Genomic DNA, 15518 nt, shown 5'->3' with positions numbered 1-15518 from the left:
AGGGCCGTTTTTAAAGCATGCCCTCATCTGTAATCTAACTCCCCCGATTGACTCCGACGGGAGAGTTCGCTGGGCGGCGCCATCTACGCAAGTTGACATAACTCATACCATCGCGACGTCAATGGAGCCTCTGTCTGCACGTGACCACGAATCACTTCGTGAGACCCCACGTAGAGAGTCCCATGGCTGGCTATTTTCTTCGGAGAAGCGACTGCTGAATCGACCCGCAGCAGGTTAGAACCTGCGACGACAAACGTGACGCTCGTCTGTTTCCTCATTTTCACACACACAATGGAAGAAGCTCCTAGCGGCAGCCCGTCACTCTCAAGTATGCCGCGAGCGGGGCGTGCCTCCTACAGGTGTCGGATGATGCCTTCGAGCAGCTGCCCCCCTCCCACTTCGCGCAGGCTCCGGGTCTCGAGACTCTGCTAAAACTCACCAGGTCGAGCAGCTTTCCCCATCTAAACTGTGTCATTGACCCCTTGTCTACGAATTCCGTCTGTGGAGTAACAACGAGGTCGACGCGCGCGTCCGCAAAGTCGCTGGCGTGTTGCCTTCTTCGGCGCAGTCGCGGCCGCGTTCGCTTCGCCGTTGTCCTTGACGCGACCGCCCCTCTCAGGCTCTTCAACCTTTTGCAGCCGTCCAGCACTTTGGCTGCGTTGTTGTAGTTGCGTGGACTTCTTCTGCCTCGTTTCGCTCGCCCATCTGCCGCCTGCCTTCCTCCTCGGCACGCCTCGTGTCTCGTCTTTTCTGCATGTTCGCGGCGCGGCACCACGCGCCAGGAATGTGGCCCCGTGTGCTGCAGGCGTTCCGCGGAAAGCTTGGAAAACTTCCTTCCCAACGCGCCGCATCGTTGTCTGGCTCTGCTCTCTGCCTTCCTCGCTCCTCCTTCTTTTCCCGCGCGACCCAACGCCAGCATCGGCATCGCGAGCTGCGGACTCAGCTGCCGGGTTGCTGCGTTGCATCGGGACGACACCTCGAAAATCCTCAGCGCACGCCTTTCCACACGCCTCGCTTCTCCACAACTGCCGCGATGACGAACGCCGCTCCTTCTAAAAAACCCACGCCGCTGGCGTACTTCCCAGCGAGAAGGGACGACACAGTCGTCGAGAACCACTTCGGCGAGGACATCGCCGACCCTTACAGGTTCGCAGACCAAGTCCTATGCGCACAGCGGGAACGGCGGCGCCTCCACAACGTTCCCGCTCGCCAATTTAATGGTGTCTGTGGGTCTCTGTGATTCCCTCGAAGAAACCTGACGCCGCGAACGATGACGCTTGCGAGTGCGTCTGCGCGCGAAGCAGCATCCGCCCTCAGACATCACGCTAGAGGCACTCAGGCCTCTCGGCCCTACGCTCGCGCCTGTCGATACGCCGCCACGCGACATCGTGGATGGTGCCGTGCAGCACCTATGCGATTGAGGAAGCTGAGGGCACGACGCCGCTAGGGGCAGAAGGGGGAATGCTCCGCAGTGCCGGTCTTTAGCAGGGCTGACTGCTTACTCTCAGATCGAGGCCAGCTTTCTGCGCCGCAGCGCGCCGCCAGCCTGCTTTTCCGCGGCGGGAGTGACGCGTCGGCATGCGTCCCTACTCCGTACTGTCGACGTGGCAACAGCTGAGGAACCCCGGCTGCCACGAGGAGACGCACAGCAGGGGGTTTGACTTTTGTGAATCCTCCGCTGCCTTTTTCGCTTTCCGCAGATGGCTGGAGGACCCCGACAGCGAGGAGACGAAGGCTTTCGTCGGTGCACAAAACGAACTCTCCCGGCCCTTCTACGAGACCCCGATCCGCGACGCGTTTCTGAAGAAGCTCCAACAGATCTACGACTATCCAAAGTGCGCCTCTGTCGAGTCCTGTTGTGGGCGCATCGCAGCGTGGGCGCTCGCCGGCCTTGGGTCCGACGACTGAAGCGGAAGCGCCCTCTTGAGCCTTCCTGAGTGGCGGGCGATCCCAGCGCCCCGCAGTCTGCGCGCGACGGCGCAGATACACATACATATGCATTGGCACACACACGACGCGCGCTGGACTGTCTTTTCCCGCGTTTTTTCTCAGATATGGCGTGCCTTTCCGCGAGGGCGATCGCTGGTTCCACTGGTACAACAGCGGGCTGCAGAATCAGTACGTGCTGTACGTACGGAAGTCCCTCGACGACGAGAATCCCGAAGTCTTTCTAGATCCCAACGCATGGGCTGAAGACGGCACCGCCGCTGTCGGTAGGAAACGCCCGCTCCACGCCTTTTCTCAGGCCAGCTGCCGAGCGCTGCAGGCGCCTTCCGTGGCTCGTTGCTTCGTCAGGGATGCAGACATCCCTTCTGTGGAGGGCGGCAGGGGGGGGGACGAGGACTGTTCAGAGTCTCTTTGCGGTTCGCTCCAAGCCGTGCTGCGGCGGGAGCGACTCCTCGCCTCCCTTAGGGGGGAGCGGGGGGGCAGTTTTTGCCCTCGTGTGTTCGAGGCTGGGCTCTCGAAAGGCGAGTGCAATATCGAGAATCCACGCTCTCGCGTGCGGCTCGCTCCCTGCGGCAGGCGAGAGGGCCTTCACGGATGACGGCGCCTTGATGGCCTACGCGCGCAGCGACAAAGGCAGCGACTGGCGCCGTGTCTTCTTCATGCGAGTTGAAGATCGCCACGTCTTTCCAGACGTTCTGAAGCATGTAAAGTGAGTGTGCGTCTCTGGGCTCGAGCAACTCAGAACACCCAGGCGTCGCTCTGCCGCCAGCACACCGGCGCCTCCGCCTCGGAGTCGCTTCACTCTCCCCAGTCCTACGGAGCGCGGTTGCTTAGCAACTGGCGCGGCTAGCTTCGCGGGCAGATCGTGTGTCTGCTTTGTATCCACATTCGCTCGTTGCGCCAGATGCGTGCCGCGAATTGCCAGACGTGCGCGTGTAGACCTCGGTGCGAGTCGAATACTGTGTGCGGGCTCCACTTCACAGCCGATTTCTCGCTTTCGTTTTCTGCAGCGCGCGACGCCGGCGCACGCCGCCGCGGTGCTTCCCGCGACGACAGCTCCGCCTTCTCTCCTGTAGAAGCGCCACCCCATCACTGCGCACCAGCGGAGGGTTGGCGCAGAGGAGACGGTCTAGGGGTCCTGTAGCAGCAACCTCGCCGTTCAGTGACTGGAGTGTGCCCGGAGCCGGCTGCGTGCGTTCAGGTTCTCTTGCCTGGTGTGGTCGCCTGACAGCCGAGGTGTCTTTTACAACCGATACGCCGCGAAAGACGAAGATGGCGAAGACGACGGCCGGGCGAACGCCGAGCATGAATTCCAGGAGGTAGGCGCCGCGCTGCGAGAGCGACTGGGCTGAGTCTGGGGGAACGGGGAGGCGCGCGTCGCTGCGGGGCGCCTTGCTGGAAATTCGAATTTTCTACTTTGCTTTTATTTCTGAGTGGGGCAAACCAGTTTTGAGAGAATACCGTCGATCTGCAATCAAGATGCTATGGGCTCGAGTCCCTCTATCAGAGGGGCATCGTGCGTTGCGCCGCGCGTCCCGCTGGACTGTGTGCCAGCGCGGAGGCGAACGCAAGACAGAGCTCTCGGCTGCAGGCTGCAGAGTGCGCTGTCTGCGCGTTTGGCCTTGCCATGTCTTTCACCTACCCACTCTAGGGTCACTCTAAAGGTTCCGAAGGGGCTTTCCGACCTCACCCGCCCGACTCCTCAGATCCGCATGCGGTGCGGTCTCGGGTGTCTTTGCAGCTGTACTACCACAAGCTGGGCACGAACCAGAAAGAAGATATCCGCATTCTCTCATTCCCTGAACACCCCAAGTGGCTAAGTGAAGTCAAGCTGTCTTGGGATAAGCGCTACCTCGTCTGCTCAGTCTTCGAGAGCTGCGGCCCGGTAAACCTTCGCGTCAGAGTGCTTGCACAGCACTCGGAGTCTCGAGTCCCACACGAAAACGGTAGTTTTTGTCGCCCCTGTTTGCGAGCATGGCGAGGACGGAGTGTTGACTGTTGTGTATTCCTCCGCGGTCGGACCATTGCCGGCGAAGCGGCTAGCTACGCATGCCGCAGACGTGCGGGTTTTCGTAAGCGTGTCGACGCGGGCGCGCACTGCGTGGCTGTCGTCTCCAGAAAAATCAAATCTGGATTGCGGACTTGGACGAGGCCAAAATGGCTGGCGGCGCAGATGACTACGACTTCACGAAACTGAAGTGGCAGAAGATCGTCGAAAACTTTGAGGCGGGTTACGAGTATGTCACCAACGATGACGACAAGTTCGTCTTCCTCACCAACAAAGACGCGCCGCGCTACAAGCTGATCACCGTCAACCTACGCAACCCCGGTACGGCACTCGCTCAGCCTTGTCTGAACCTGCCCGCTGCCGAGCCGGTCGCCTCCAGAAGCGAGGCCGCATTCTATCGCTCCAGCTGCGGAAGCGGCTGTCGCGGAAGAAAGGGCTGAAGCCCCGCGGCGTGACCCAGGCGCGGGCGAGCGGCTGCTTTCTTGCGCGCGCGACGCGCGGCTGCAGAGTGCTGAGCCGCCTCGGCGCGTCCTCGGTCTTGAGCGTCCGTTGTGACGAGGGGGTCACCATCTGCGCGTGATTTGCTGTGTGCATCGTCGCTTCCCCCTTCCCTCCCCTCTCAGGCGAGGCCTCGTGGCAGACGCTCGTCGAGGAGAAGCCCGACTTGCTGGAGTGGGCGGTAGTCGTGGACGGCAACAAGTTGCTTCTGCACTACATGCACGACGTCGCCTCCGCCTTGGAAGTCCGCGACCTCCACACCGCTGAGACGCTGGGCAAGATCCCGCTGCCCCTTGGCACCGTCTCGGGGGTCTCCGGCAAGCGCAAATTCCCCCATCTGCTCTTCTCCTTGACCTCCTTCACCACGCCCTCAGTCATCTACCGCGTGGACGTCGCTGCCGCGGCCAAAAGCGGAGACTGGACTCCCACCGTCTATAGAGAGACGAAGGTACGCGCGGGTCGCAGCCCTGCTTACGCCAGCCCGTTGCATGCAGCTCGTGACATGCGCGCGCTTCGCGTAGGGTTCGCCTCCGCGAGCTGCGTCTCAGGCAGGGCTCCCCGGCGCAGAGGATTCAATCGCTTGCTGCGTCCGCCATCGAGGAATCTGGGATGAGCGGGTGATGCCTGAGGCGCCGAGCCCGCCGCAGCGCGGTCGGTATCCAGAGGCAAAGAAATGTATGCAAAGAGGCGTGAGGGGCTGCTTCGCCCCTCCCGATGAAGTGGGCTCGCCCGCTGAGGGTGGAAGGCTGCGAAAAGACGCAGCTAGAGGCACGCCAAAGCGGGCCGTTTCAGGCCTGGAAACTAATTCGTTTGGTGTTAAATTCAGAGGGAAATGATTGGATTGTCGTGTGGTCTAAGCAGACTAGCATCAAGTAGGAAACCTTAACTATGCTGTGCTAATGCACTTAACATGATGGTCCTGAAAAGCACCTGTGCAGCATGCGCGATGTGTTTTACTCAGCTTGATGGCGTCGACTTGAGCGAGCTGGAGGTTAACCAAGTTTTCTTCAACGGCAAGGATGACACGAAGATTCCCATGTTCATCGTCCACAAAAAGGGCCTCCGGCGCGACGGGAACTCGCCTGCGCTGCTGTACGGATATGGCGGGTAAGCGAGGCGCTCAAATCGGGCTGTGCACGGGCGATGCGCCCCGGGTTGGCGAAGGGACTTCCATTCGGTGACGCGCGGTTCACAGTCGTGCCCTAAACCCTAAGCCGGAGCCGCGGTCGACAATCGGCTCTGACGCTAGTCTGCAGAGCGGATTGTGGCGCGGGTGAAGCGCGGCGTTTTTCTGCTCTTTGAACCGCCTTCAGGTTTAACATCTCAGTCACGCCATACTTCAGCGCCACGCGCGTTGTCGCCATGCTGACCCTCGGCATGGTCATGGCGATTGCGAATATTCGCGGGGGAGGCGAGTATGGCAAGGCGTGGTACGAGGCCGCCATCAAGACGAAAAAGCAGGTGGGGAGGAACTCCACGTTTCCGCAGGTCTTTCGGGCGGTATCCGCGTGCCTCAGACTCTGGAACTTTCCTCGTCTCGTGCCCGCCTCGGTACTTGCCTACGTAGTTCGAGCGAAATCCTTCCTCACGGAGATTCCGGATACTCAAACGACGAGAGAGCAGGGGTCTGGCTAGGAACGCCGCACCCGCGCGAGAGGGTCTGTGAAGCTCCGCGCGTAAGGCGTCTTCCACGGGGGACGCGGCGTCTGTTTTCTGTTTGGGGCCGCAGGTCAGCTACGACGATTTCCAGGCAGCCGCTGAGTACCTCATCGACAACAAATACACGTCGCCTTCCCGGTGAGAAGACGCCGGGCCTCATGCGCGGCCTCGAGAGGGCGCGGCGGGGGCGGGGGGGGGGGGGGGGGGGCGGGAGGGGGAGAGGGAAGGAGAGGGACGGGCTGCAGTCTCTAGCTGGTTGCCATCGGCACAAACGGACGGATAGGACACACAGGTGTGATTCGTAGCGCTGAGTGCTCCACACCCCCAAGCGATTTATCTTTTGTCAGCGAGCACGAGGCAGCAAACCCCTGTGTCTGCTGAGGTTCACCGCTCGTAAGGTTACCCAAACAGACAGCTTCTGCGCGCGTTGCCTTGTTGCTCTCTTGCAGGCTGGCCATCCAAGGCGGCTCGAACGGCGGGCTCCTCGTCGCCGCCTGCATGAACCAGCGCCCTGACCTCTACGGGGCTGCGCTGGTTCACGTGGGCGTTCTTGACCTTTTGCGGTTTCACAAATTCACCATCGGGCACGCCTGGTAGGTGTCTGCCGCAGCGGGTCTCCGCCGCAGCAACCCGGGGCCTGGGGGCGCGTTGAAACTAACCCACAGTTCAACTTTCTGTCTTGTCGTGTGTCTAAATCTATTGATGCTTTCTAGTTCCCTATATCTCGTTAGCTCACTGCGTACTTCGGACTAGACAGTCATCTGCCTTGGCTTGCGGTCCGCCGGGAGGCCACAGGTTTCCTGCGAGCTGTGCTTTAGCGCGCCCGCGCACTCTGTCGCCGTCAGACCTCCGGTGATGCAGAGACGCCGCAGACAGGGGAAGCCGCCGTGGCTAGCGTCGAGCAGGTCTGAGTGCCCGCTCGAGTCGGAGTCGGGAGGCGGTCTTTGTCAGACTGCGGAGGAGCCTGGTGTGCGCCGGTTGTCTTCAGGACCAGCGACTACGGCAACCCCGAGAACGAAGAGGAATACCGCGCCATTCGCGCGTAAGCCTGGTTCAGCCTCGTCCACGCGCCAGCCTCGCGCGGCGGCGCCGCTGCGCGGTAGAGCGCCGCGGGGCGGGGGAGGGGGGGGGAGTGAGTTCGAGTTTCGCAGGGCGGGGTGCTGTCCACTCGGCAGTTCGGCGCTTCTACCCGCCTCCGCGCCTCCGCGAGCAACAGCGCCGTCTCGCCTCTCGTCCGCGGGCGGTCGACGGAGCGCCGCCGCGGTATCTGACTTCGCACTGCGACGCTCTTTGCGTGTGGAGTCGGCTTGTGGACCTGTTCAGGATTTCGCCGCTGCACAACATCGGCAACGCCCGCGGCAAGGGTAAAGGCCACCAGTACCCAGCGGTGCTTCTCCTGACGGGCGACCACGACGACCGCGTGTCGCCCTTCCACTCGCTAAAGTACATCGCGGAACTCCAGGTGAGCACGCGGCGCCTGACCGGGGAGCGCGACGCTCCACGGCGAGAGACGTGATACCGTTTGCCCCCCCCCCCCCCCCCCCTTGGGGCGACTGCCATCCAAGTGCTTCAGGGCCACATCGAAAATCCCGGGCGGACGATTTGACAGCGGGTGAAGGGTTCCGTATCGGGACATGCGAGCCGAGCCCGTGGCGTATTCAGCGTGTTGTGGGTCGTGCCTGGCGTTCTCCGGTTCACCGCGGCGCGCTGTACTCGAGCAGCACGCCTGAGGGGTCGGGGTACTTTTGTTTCGTTTTATCTATTTATTTTTATCTATACTATTCCGTCCAATTTTTCGTGCTGTTTGTATGCTTTGTGACCATCAAGAAACGCTTTTGATCCCAAGGGCGCAGTGGGGTATCTGCATACAGAGGGCTTGACACACACATCGGTGCATTTGTAGACACATCAAGGACCGGATTCGCCTGGCTACACGACAGGACTGTCCTGTATGGAAGTCTGAATATGAGGCGTCTCTCCTCTCTCGACGCAACGGCGCCCACATACAGCCGGACCCGGCTCTTGCAGCTTTCCGACGCGCGTGTCTGCTCTGTGTCTGCGCTGCGTCTGCGCTGTGTCTGCTCTGTGCATCTGCTTGTTCAGCACTCTGTCGGCAAGTCGCCGAACCAAACCAACCCGCTGCTGATTCGCGTTGAGACGAAGGCAGGCCACGGGGCGGGGAAGCCCACGACGAAGGTGCGTGTTTTCCAGCGGTGGAGAAGTTCAGCCTAGCGTGAGGGGGAAGCGGCGCTGGGACGACGTCGAGCGGCGGCCTTTTGGTGTGCAGTGATATCCTTGCTGAGATCCGCTTGTGTCGCTCGGGAGGCAACCGCACTGTGCCTTTCTGGGCGAGACAGAAGGGGTCGCTTTCAGAGTCAAGCGACACACACCCGACACACACAATGCCAGCGTGCCCACACGGTACCGGTGCGCTGTCCTTGCTCATCCCTCGCGTCTGGCGACGATGTCTAAGCAGCGGGACGAGACGCTGCAGCTGCGGGTCGCTCTCGTCAGGGCAGAGGCTTGGGTCGTAAACCGGAGTCCTGCGGCTGCTGAAGCGCGTCGGTTTGCTGACGTCTGAGACTCGAACCCTAGACCTGAAGGAACGGCTGAACGCACCCGTCGTCGGCGTTGACGATTGCGTCAAATATTCTTCGTGAGCTGCTTTGCTGCATGCAGGTGCTCGCTGAGGCGGCGGACGAATACGGGTTCCTGGCGACGGTGTTGGGATTGCACTGGCGAGACCAATGAACAATGACACGACCCAAACGCCGAAGTCAAAAGAGGCCCCAGGGGCGCTGCGCGGCTTCAAGTTCTTTATTCGATTTGATTGGACAGGTGAAGGCAGCGAATCTAACGGTACGCGCGTCTCATCACCCACGACATACGAGCCGCACCAGCGCACGCGTCGTAAAAAAACTGCTGCGCGTCTTCCAGGATAGGCATTTGTATTGTACAAGGTCACTGCTGTGAAACGTGTCGGTCCTGTCAGAACGGTGCTCGGGACAGTCGTATTCAGAATGTAATCCTTGAGGAATTTACGTGTCAGGAGTGACAACGAACGCACTGTCGAGGCAGCGTGCCGCTCGGGCCTTGAAATTCGGTCTTTGAAGCGGAGGCGTCAGATTAAGAGTGACCGGCTCTACAGTCAGCGTCAGCGGAGGGCGCGGCAGCCCGCCCTTCAGCGTCTGATCCCGTTCTACTGCCTCCGGAAGGGTTCGCGAATAATTCGTCAGTCGTTTTTAGGCGCCGCTGAATCCTGTCAAACACGCAAGCCCCAGTCCGGTCACAGTCGGGATCTACAGAATAATAGAAAGCTCAGCCTGCGAAACCAGGAGAGGGGCCTGAGTACAGTTGGCATTAGCCCTCGCCGCAGCCTCGTGCCATAGTCACTTCGCGTGACGTGAGTTCCAGCAAGCGCGACAGGAGGGTGACGGCCTCTGTTGCGCTTCGATCGTTCACCACATCACTTTTAACTGACTCCCGGCTTCCTGCGGTGCTGGAAGGCGCACAAATAGAAACTGGAAACCAGACTTCTTCGGTTCACTGGCATTAACGTACGACTGGTAGTCGACACTCTGATCTAGGCAGCCCATCCCCTCTTGGTATGAGTCGAACTTAAAAAACAACACAGGCTGTTTATCAAAACACGACCGGCCCCGGTGGGCTGCTGGTGTGAAGCTTCCCGGCTCTTTGGCAAGCGATGAACTGTGTCAGATCGGTGAAGTCAATGCCGAGGTTGGTACAGCACTATACTGATGCTTCTTTGCAGCCTTCGGACTCCCTCGCTGCACCGAGCCAACTGAGATACCCTCTTCGCCGGCTGGGACGCAATCTAAGCATACTTTTCAGTGCAGCTGCTGCCTTCTGTGCAAGCAACAGTTGAGAAGGCGGAAGTCCTGGCTAAGCTTTCATGTTGAGCTGCACCAACAAAACCAGGAGGACGGCTCTGCCGGAAGCGAAAGCGCGTCTCAGTGTATTCTCCACTCCTCGAAAAACAGAAAAGATGTTGATAAAGTACACTACTACCATAATAGATAGAAGCGTAGAACTCAGTGTTTGCGTGTTGATCAAGGAGAATCCGCAGTCCAGAACTGTATAACTCAAATCTAGTGTTCATTAACGACGAGTAATGAGCCATCATGGACACGGTGATACATCCCGAGGATTCATGTCGTTTGGAGCATCAGTCACCCTCTGCTGAAAAGCAAACACTTTTTTCACCGCCTTGCTGTGCTTTAAAGGCGGACATGCACCCGCTTGGGTCGATTGTGCGTGCTCGACACAGCGTTCCCAGCTGCCAGCGGCAGTATTTGCGCCCTCATAAACAGCCGAAAAAAGGATGAATGCTAAAGAAGAAGGCGGATGCCACAGGTTTCTATCAGAATAGTAACCACAGACGGCAACAGCGTGATGAACTGCAACAAAGACCTTCTTCCGTCCCTTTTTTAAGCTTTCTGGCTCCCAAACCGGTACAAGCGTGTCATCTCTTGCATGCGCATGTCTTTGACCCGGCACCTGGATGCTTTGTAGAAAACACGGCTCCTGCGGAGCTACTTACGCCTGAGAAAACTGTGAGCGTTTGTGAATAGAGGCAGTGAAGCTAGAGATGCCGAAATCTAACGTCTGAATGCGATGTGGTTGATTTTCGATGGAACAGCGCTGCGCAACGACGCATCGCGGTCTCCAACCATTTGTGAAAAGCGGCATTGCCAAAGCTGACGTTGTCTTCCGCAGGGCTTTCCTTCCGCGGCTATTTGAACCGCCAATCTACTAGTATTCAATGTGAAACGTAGGCGCCGAGAGCACTCAGCGGACTGCGTAGTCGCACGCCTTCCTCCACTTTGTGCCTAAGGTCACTTCAACGACGCTGCTGAAGACACCCAGGCCTCCCCTCCTCTTTTTTTGAGAGGCCGTTTCCACGCGCGAGACAGCGGGCTCATCAACGAAACACCCTGCTTGCACTCGATGCGCAAGTTGGTTTTCTGGCTTCTTAGGTGGCGGCGGATGCAGGTTTCTTTTTCCGACTCCTGTAGAATCACTGCAGTCGTAAGGCAACGCGTCGCTCGCCGCGGAGGGATTCTGTGCCGCGCTCCTTCGTCGCGAAGGCCTTGCCAGTTTTCCAGGGAGGCTTGATCCATCCAGAGAGTCGTCTCAGCGCGTTTTCGCTTTAGCGCACGCCAGCGCGCTTGAGCATTGCGTTGTTGCCGTCGCCAGGCGCCTGGGCGAAGCCGGTACAAACGCCTGCGCTCTCCATGCGGCTAGAGGATGCCGAGGGACTGCGACGAGATGATTTTTTCCGCGCCTCAAGCATGCTGACTTCTAGGAGAGACGAGCGCCTGCGCAGCATCAAATGGATAGGCCAACAGGGCGAAAATGACTGCGGTTTGACCTGCGCAAAGATGGTCCTGGCGTAAGGCAACACGAACTCGACACACTCCCGCGGTATTTGCATTCCTCACTCCGCCGCTCACACCCTGTCAGCGCCCGAAAGACGATTCACTGCTCACTGTGTGGAGCGCCCAGACACTCCACGTGTGTAACACCGCGACTTCCGCCTTTCTTGCTCACGTCTCTGTCAGCCCGAAGCGTCCCTTCCGCAGGAGCGGCATCATGCGTGAGAGGGAGAGAGGGGCTGTGTCTCTCGCAGAACCCGTCCTTCTGTTTGAACCTGAGCGCAGCGTCAGATCGTCAACTAACGGGGCGGCTTCTCGGTGTGTGTGCGCCCATGCCGTTCTTGATGCGCTTTTTCAGCATGATTCGGCGCCTCAGGACGGCCTCAGGAGCCTCTCCGTCTCCGCGCGACGGCGGGCGAGGCGGGCAGCCTCCGCCGATCTCGGCGCCGCAGCCGCAGAGCGCAGCGCCGTCGCGGCAAGAAGCCGAGATTCGGCGACCGCGTCGCGCCGAAGCCGGGATCAGCTGCGTCCCGGGAGAGCGGCCTGAGGAGGCTGGACCGCCTCTGGAGCTGTCTGCAGGAGCAGAGGACACGAACAAGGATGCATGCACGTTGCCAGCTCCGACAAGCCTCGAGCCCCCCGGCGGCGGCCTGTGGGCAGATTGGCTCGCCTCGACTCAGCAGGCGTGGGTGGCGTTTTGGCGGCGCGGGGAGTCGGCGCTCAGGCGCCAGGCAGGCGAGGGCGCCCTGCCGAAAAAGAGATCGAGGGACGGGGTCAAGGCGGCAGGCGCGTCCGCCGCAGACGTCGGCGTGGTGCAGCGCCGCGAGGAGACCGTGCGACTGTGGCAGCGGCTCGCGAACGGCGCCTGGACTGTCGATCTCTTTCTCCTCTTTCTCCACCTCGGCCTGGGGCGTGCGTGCTTCCTCACGACCGTCTGCGAAGGGTTCAACGCCTCCCACCTTCAGCGGGTGAGGGCGTCGCGCCGCGGCCGCGAAAACGTTCGGTAGCGAGATATACGGAAGCAGCGAATCTACCGCAGAGCATGTGAGCCTCGCAGAAGATGTGAGTCGCTGCGGAAGAGCGTCACCGGCAATCATGAAGGCGGCGCCGCGACCGAGGCGGGCTCGCGGGCGGATCGCGAGGCCCGAAGCGCTTTTTTTTCTCCTCAGACCCGCAGCTCGACGCCGCGGAACGGCGGGCGCCTCCACATGGGGAGCGGCGCCCAGCTGCTGCTGCAGTTGGGCGCTCGCGAGGGCGCGTATAGGATTAGATCGGGTGTTCACGGGCAGCCGAGGCGACACGGGGCTCGCTAGATGCATACCTCCGGCTAGAGAGTGTGTCTCGCTTTAGGCCGACGAGAAAAGACAAGTGAAAGCTGAGAAGACACTCAGGCAGGGGCGCTGGCCTGCTGCGCTGCAGTTGAGTCGTTGTGTGTGGAGTGCTGCGCCTCGCAGCGCTTCTACGCGGAGGCCGAGGCGGACGAACCGCAGCGCGTTGAGCGCCAGTTCGCTCGCGTCAAAGCCGCTGGCGGCGTCGTCCTCAACAGGTGAGGGCAGGATTAGGGTTTAGCCGAGGTGCCGTCGTGTCGCGTGGCATGGCCTCGCGCGCGCGTGTGTTGCAGACATCGCAGGTTTCGCAGCGCGCCACGTCTCGCTCGGCTGCGCCGTCGTGCCGGCAAGCGATGTCTAGGGCTCTGCGCCAGTGGCTTTCTGAACCCCGAGGCCTCCTGCTCCGCCAAACGACTCCAGCTTTGAGCCTCTTTGAAAAGATCCTGTCGCCTTGTTAGTGCCGCAGCGGCGAGCGGCTCCTTCGAGTCCCACCTGCGGCGCCGTGGATCTTGCGCGTTGCATCTGCGAGAGGCGGGGCCTCCCTGGGGGTTTAGTCGAATGCGAGCCGTCGTCATTGTCTCCTCTCTTCTGCTCATGTCGCCGAAAAAACGTGTTGCCTTCTCCTCTGTTCGCGTCTCCTGGGCGCGCAGGCGCGTTTCGCGCGAGGAGCTGCGGGCATTCCTGCTGACCGACGGCGTGGTCATCTGCTTGCTGCACAGAGGCGTTCTCGACGCCTATCTGACCGCCGTGAGGCGGGCGGCGCCCTCGGCGTCGGGCGCCGCCCTGCGCGCGCGAGCGAGGAAGGCGGCCGCAGAGGCTGCCGCGAGCCTAGAGTACGAAGGTGAGCAGACTGGCCTTTCTGCTTGCTTGGGAAACGAACGAAAGCGAACTCGCAAACCGATCGCTCGCAGTGAAGCAAGCGTTCCCGCGACGCCTGCTGCACGCGCTCGTGAAGGAGGGCAGAGGGAGCGCGGAGATATTCTTAGGTTGCCTTCACACGCGTGCAGTGCACATGGGATTGGCTTACAGGCATGTGAACCTGAGCCTTTCTTCTCGCATTTCCGTCGGGAGCGGGCGTTCCTGTCGCCAGCGGGTCTAGAAGAGAACTCGCCTTCATCTAGACACACGAGCCGCCTGCGCGAGAGGATGTGCGCCAGCTGCCGTCCGTGACAGACGCGCTTGACCGCACCTTGGTTCCGCGATGCGCCTCGTTGGTTTTTGGCGCTCGCCTGTCTCTCAGCCTGCTGCGTTTTGTCTCGTTGAACCGCTCAGGTCACTTCGTCGTGCTTGTAGGCGCGCGGAAGGTCTCCCATGAACGCTTTTTACGCCTGGTATGCATGGATAATACTCGACTCTTCTATAGTTCAACCGCGACTGGGGGGTCCTCGCTCTCGATGCCGCTCGGATCCGAAGGCGTCCGCAGCTTCGCGCCTTCGTCCCGCGCTGCCTCTTGCGAGCCCAACGCCGCATCGGAGAGGCTGGATGCAAGCCAGAAGGCCTGCGCGGAGGCCTCACCCGCGCAGCCAGCTTTTTCAGGAAATCCCACAACGAGCGTGGCGGCGGCGGCTCGCAGGATGCAAGCTCGAGGGGAGCCGTGGGGGGCGCCGAGAGCCAAGAACGCGTGTCGGCCGCGGAAGGTGGCGAACGGGGTACTGGAGCTGGAGGCCTCTGGGCCGTCTGAGCAGGGCGAAGATGCGAATGGAGAGAAGGCAACTCGATCTTCGGCTGCGCACTTGGAGGGGGAGGGGGAGGAGGGGGCGGGCGCGGACGCCTTTCGAGGCCGCACAGGTGCTGCGAACCAAGAGGAGGGCGACGAGGTTGGAGGGAAGCGGCCGCGAGCTTCAAAGGAGCCGCGTTGCTTCTGGACGTGCCTGCTCATCGACCCTGCGGAGCCTGGAACGAAAGAAGTCGACGAGGAAGTCCTGACACTATCCAGAACGGCGCCCGGTGAGAACTAGGGAGCCCGTTTCGAAGAGAGGGACTCGGCAGCCGCCGCCACGCGGCGACGCTGCGCCTTTTTTGCGTCTGCCAATGAGAGGAGAGGTCCAGGAGAGGGAGGGGGGAGGACTCACGCCCGGCTGTCGCGTGTGGCTGCGCGATTCGCTGCAGGAACCGACGAAGACCTTCTCTTTGTCTCGACAAAAGGCTCAATCGACTTGGCAGCGTTCGCTAGCGGACCGCCTGAGCTGTGAGCCAATGGAGGCTTGGCAGCCACCCCACGAGCAAGACTCCAGAGGCCGGGGTCAAGAGAGATGAAGAGACGAACGAGGAGGCGGCGGCGACTCTCCCTCTCGCAGAAGTCCAGCAAGTCGAGGAAGCAGCAGAAGCGTCTGGCGGCCAGCGGCCCCGGTGAACGGCAGACGCGCCACGGGGGCTTTTTCATTTTTTATTTTTATTATTATTGGCGACACGCTTCTCGCGGGAACCCAGCGAAAGAGGATCCTGCAAAAGTCAAGAGGCGAGGCGAGAAACGCCTCACGAGGCGACCCGTGGCGCCTCGCTATCCGCTCTCCCCAAAGTCCGTTTCCTCTGGCTTCGAAAAAAACCGCATATTGGGTCTTCTCTCTCATGCTGGGCCACCGCAGAGTAAACTTTTCTGTGCTTGACTGACAGCCCTGCTGCACGCGACTGCTGGCGGCATGCTCCTTGCTAGCTGAGAGAGATTAGAACGGTGAAAGATGA

At 60.8% G+C, this 15518-nt stretch overlaps 3 protein-coding genes across 3 annotated transcripts; 2 read left to right on the top strand and 1 right to left on the bottom strand.

The window, feature by feature from the left end:
- Nucleotides 1-461: 461 nt before the first annotated feature.
- On the bottom strand, nucleotides 462-965 carry BESB_067790 (uncharacterized protein; the record flags this gene model as incomplete). Its single annotated transcript, XM_029365172.1, has 1 exon — nucleotides 462-965. The coding sequence occupies one exon, from the start codon at nucleotides 963-965 to the stop codon at nucleotides 462-464; it is 504 nt and encodes a 167-aa protein (XP_029218755.1).
- A 68-nt stretch (nucleotides 966-1033) lies between these two features.
- BESB_067780 (prolyl endopeptidase) lies at nucleotides 1034-8863 on the top strand (the record flags this gene model as incomplete). Its single annotated transcript, XM_029365171.1, has 16 exons — nucleotides 1034-1146; nucleotides 1701-1835; nucleotides 2053-2213; nucleotides 2524-2656; nucleotides 3149-3266; nucleotides 3689-3832; nucleotides 4066-4276; nucleotides 4579-4901; nucleotides 5415-5560; nucleotides 5767-5914; nucleotides 6183-6250; nucleotides 6562-6705; nucleotides 7101-7154; nucleotides 7436-7574; nucleotides 8216-8308; nucleotides 8792-8863. 16 exons carry the CDS (start codon nucleotides 1034-1036, stop codon nucleotides 8861-8863), a joined length of 2202 nt encoding a protein of 733 aa, XP_029218754.1.
- Nucleotides 8864-11424: 2561 nt separating this feature from the next.
- BESB_067770 (uncharacterized protein) lies at nucleotides 11425-15028 on the top strand (the record flags this gene model as incomplete). The annotated part of the gene is made up of 6 exons (XM_029365170.1): nucleotides 11425-11525; nucleotides 11867-12476; nucleotides 12963-13054; nucleotides 13487-13677; nucleotides 14109-14783; nucleotides 14946-15028. 6 exons carry the CDS (start codon nucleotides 11425-11427, stop codon nucleotides 15026-15028), a joined length of 1752 nt encoding a protein of 583 aa, XP_029218753.1.
- Between the last annotated feature and the right edge of the window lie 490 nt (nucleotides 15029-15518).

Source organism: Besnoitia besnoiti, chromosome VI (genome assembly GCF_002563875.1).
Source record: "Besnoitia besnoiti strain Bb-Ger1 chromosome VI, whole genome shotgun sequence".
NCBI lineage: Eukaryota > Apicomplexa > Conoidasida > Eucoccidiorida > Sarcocystidae > Besnoitia > Besnoitia besnoiti.
This window is presented reverse-complemented; position numbering and strand designations above follow the sequence as displayed.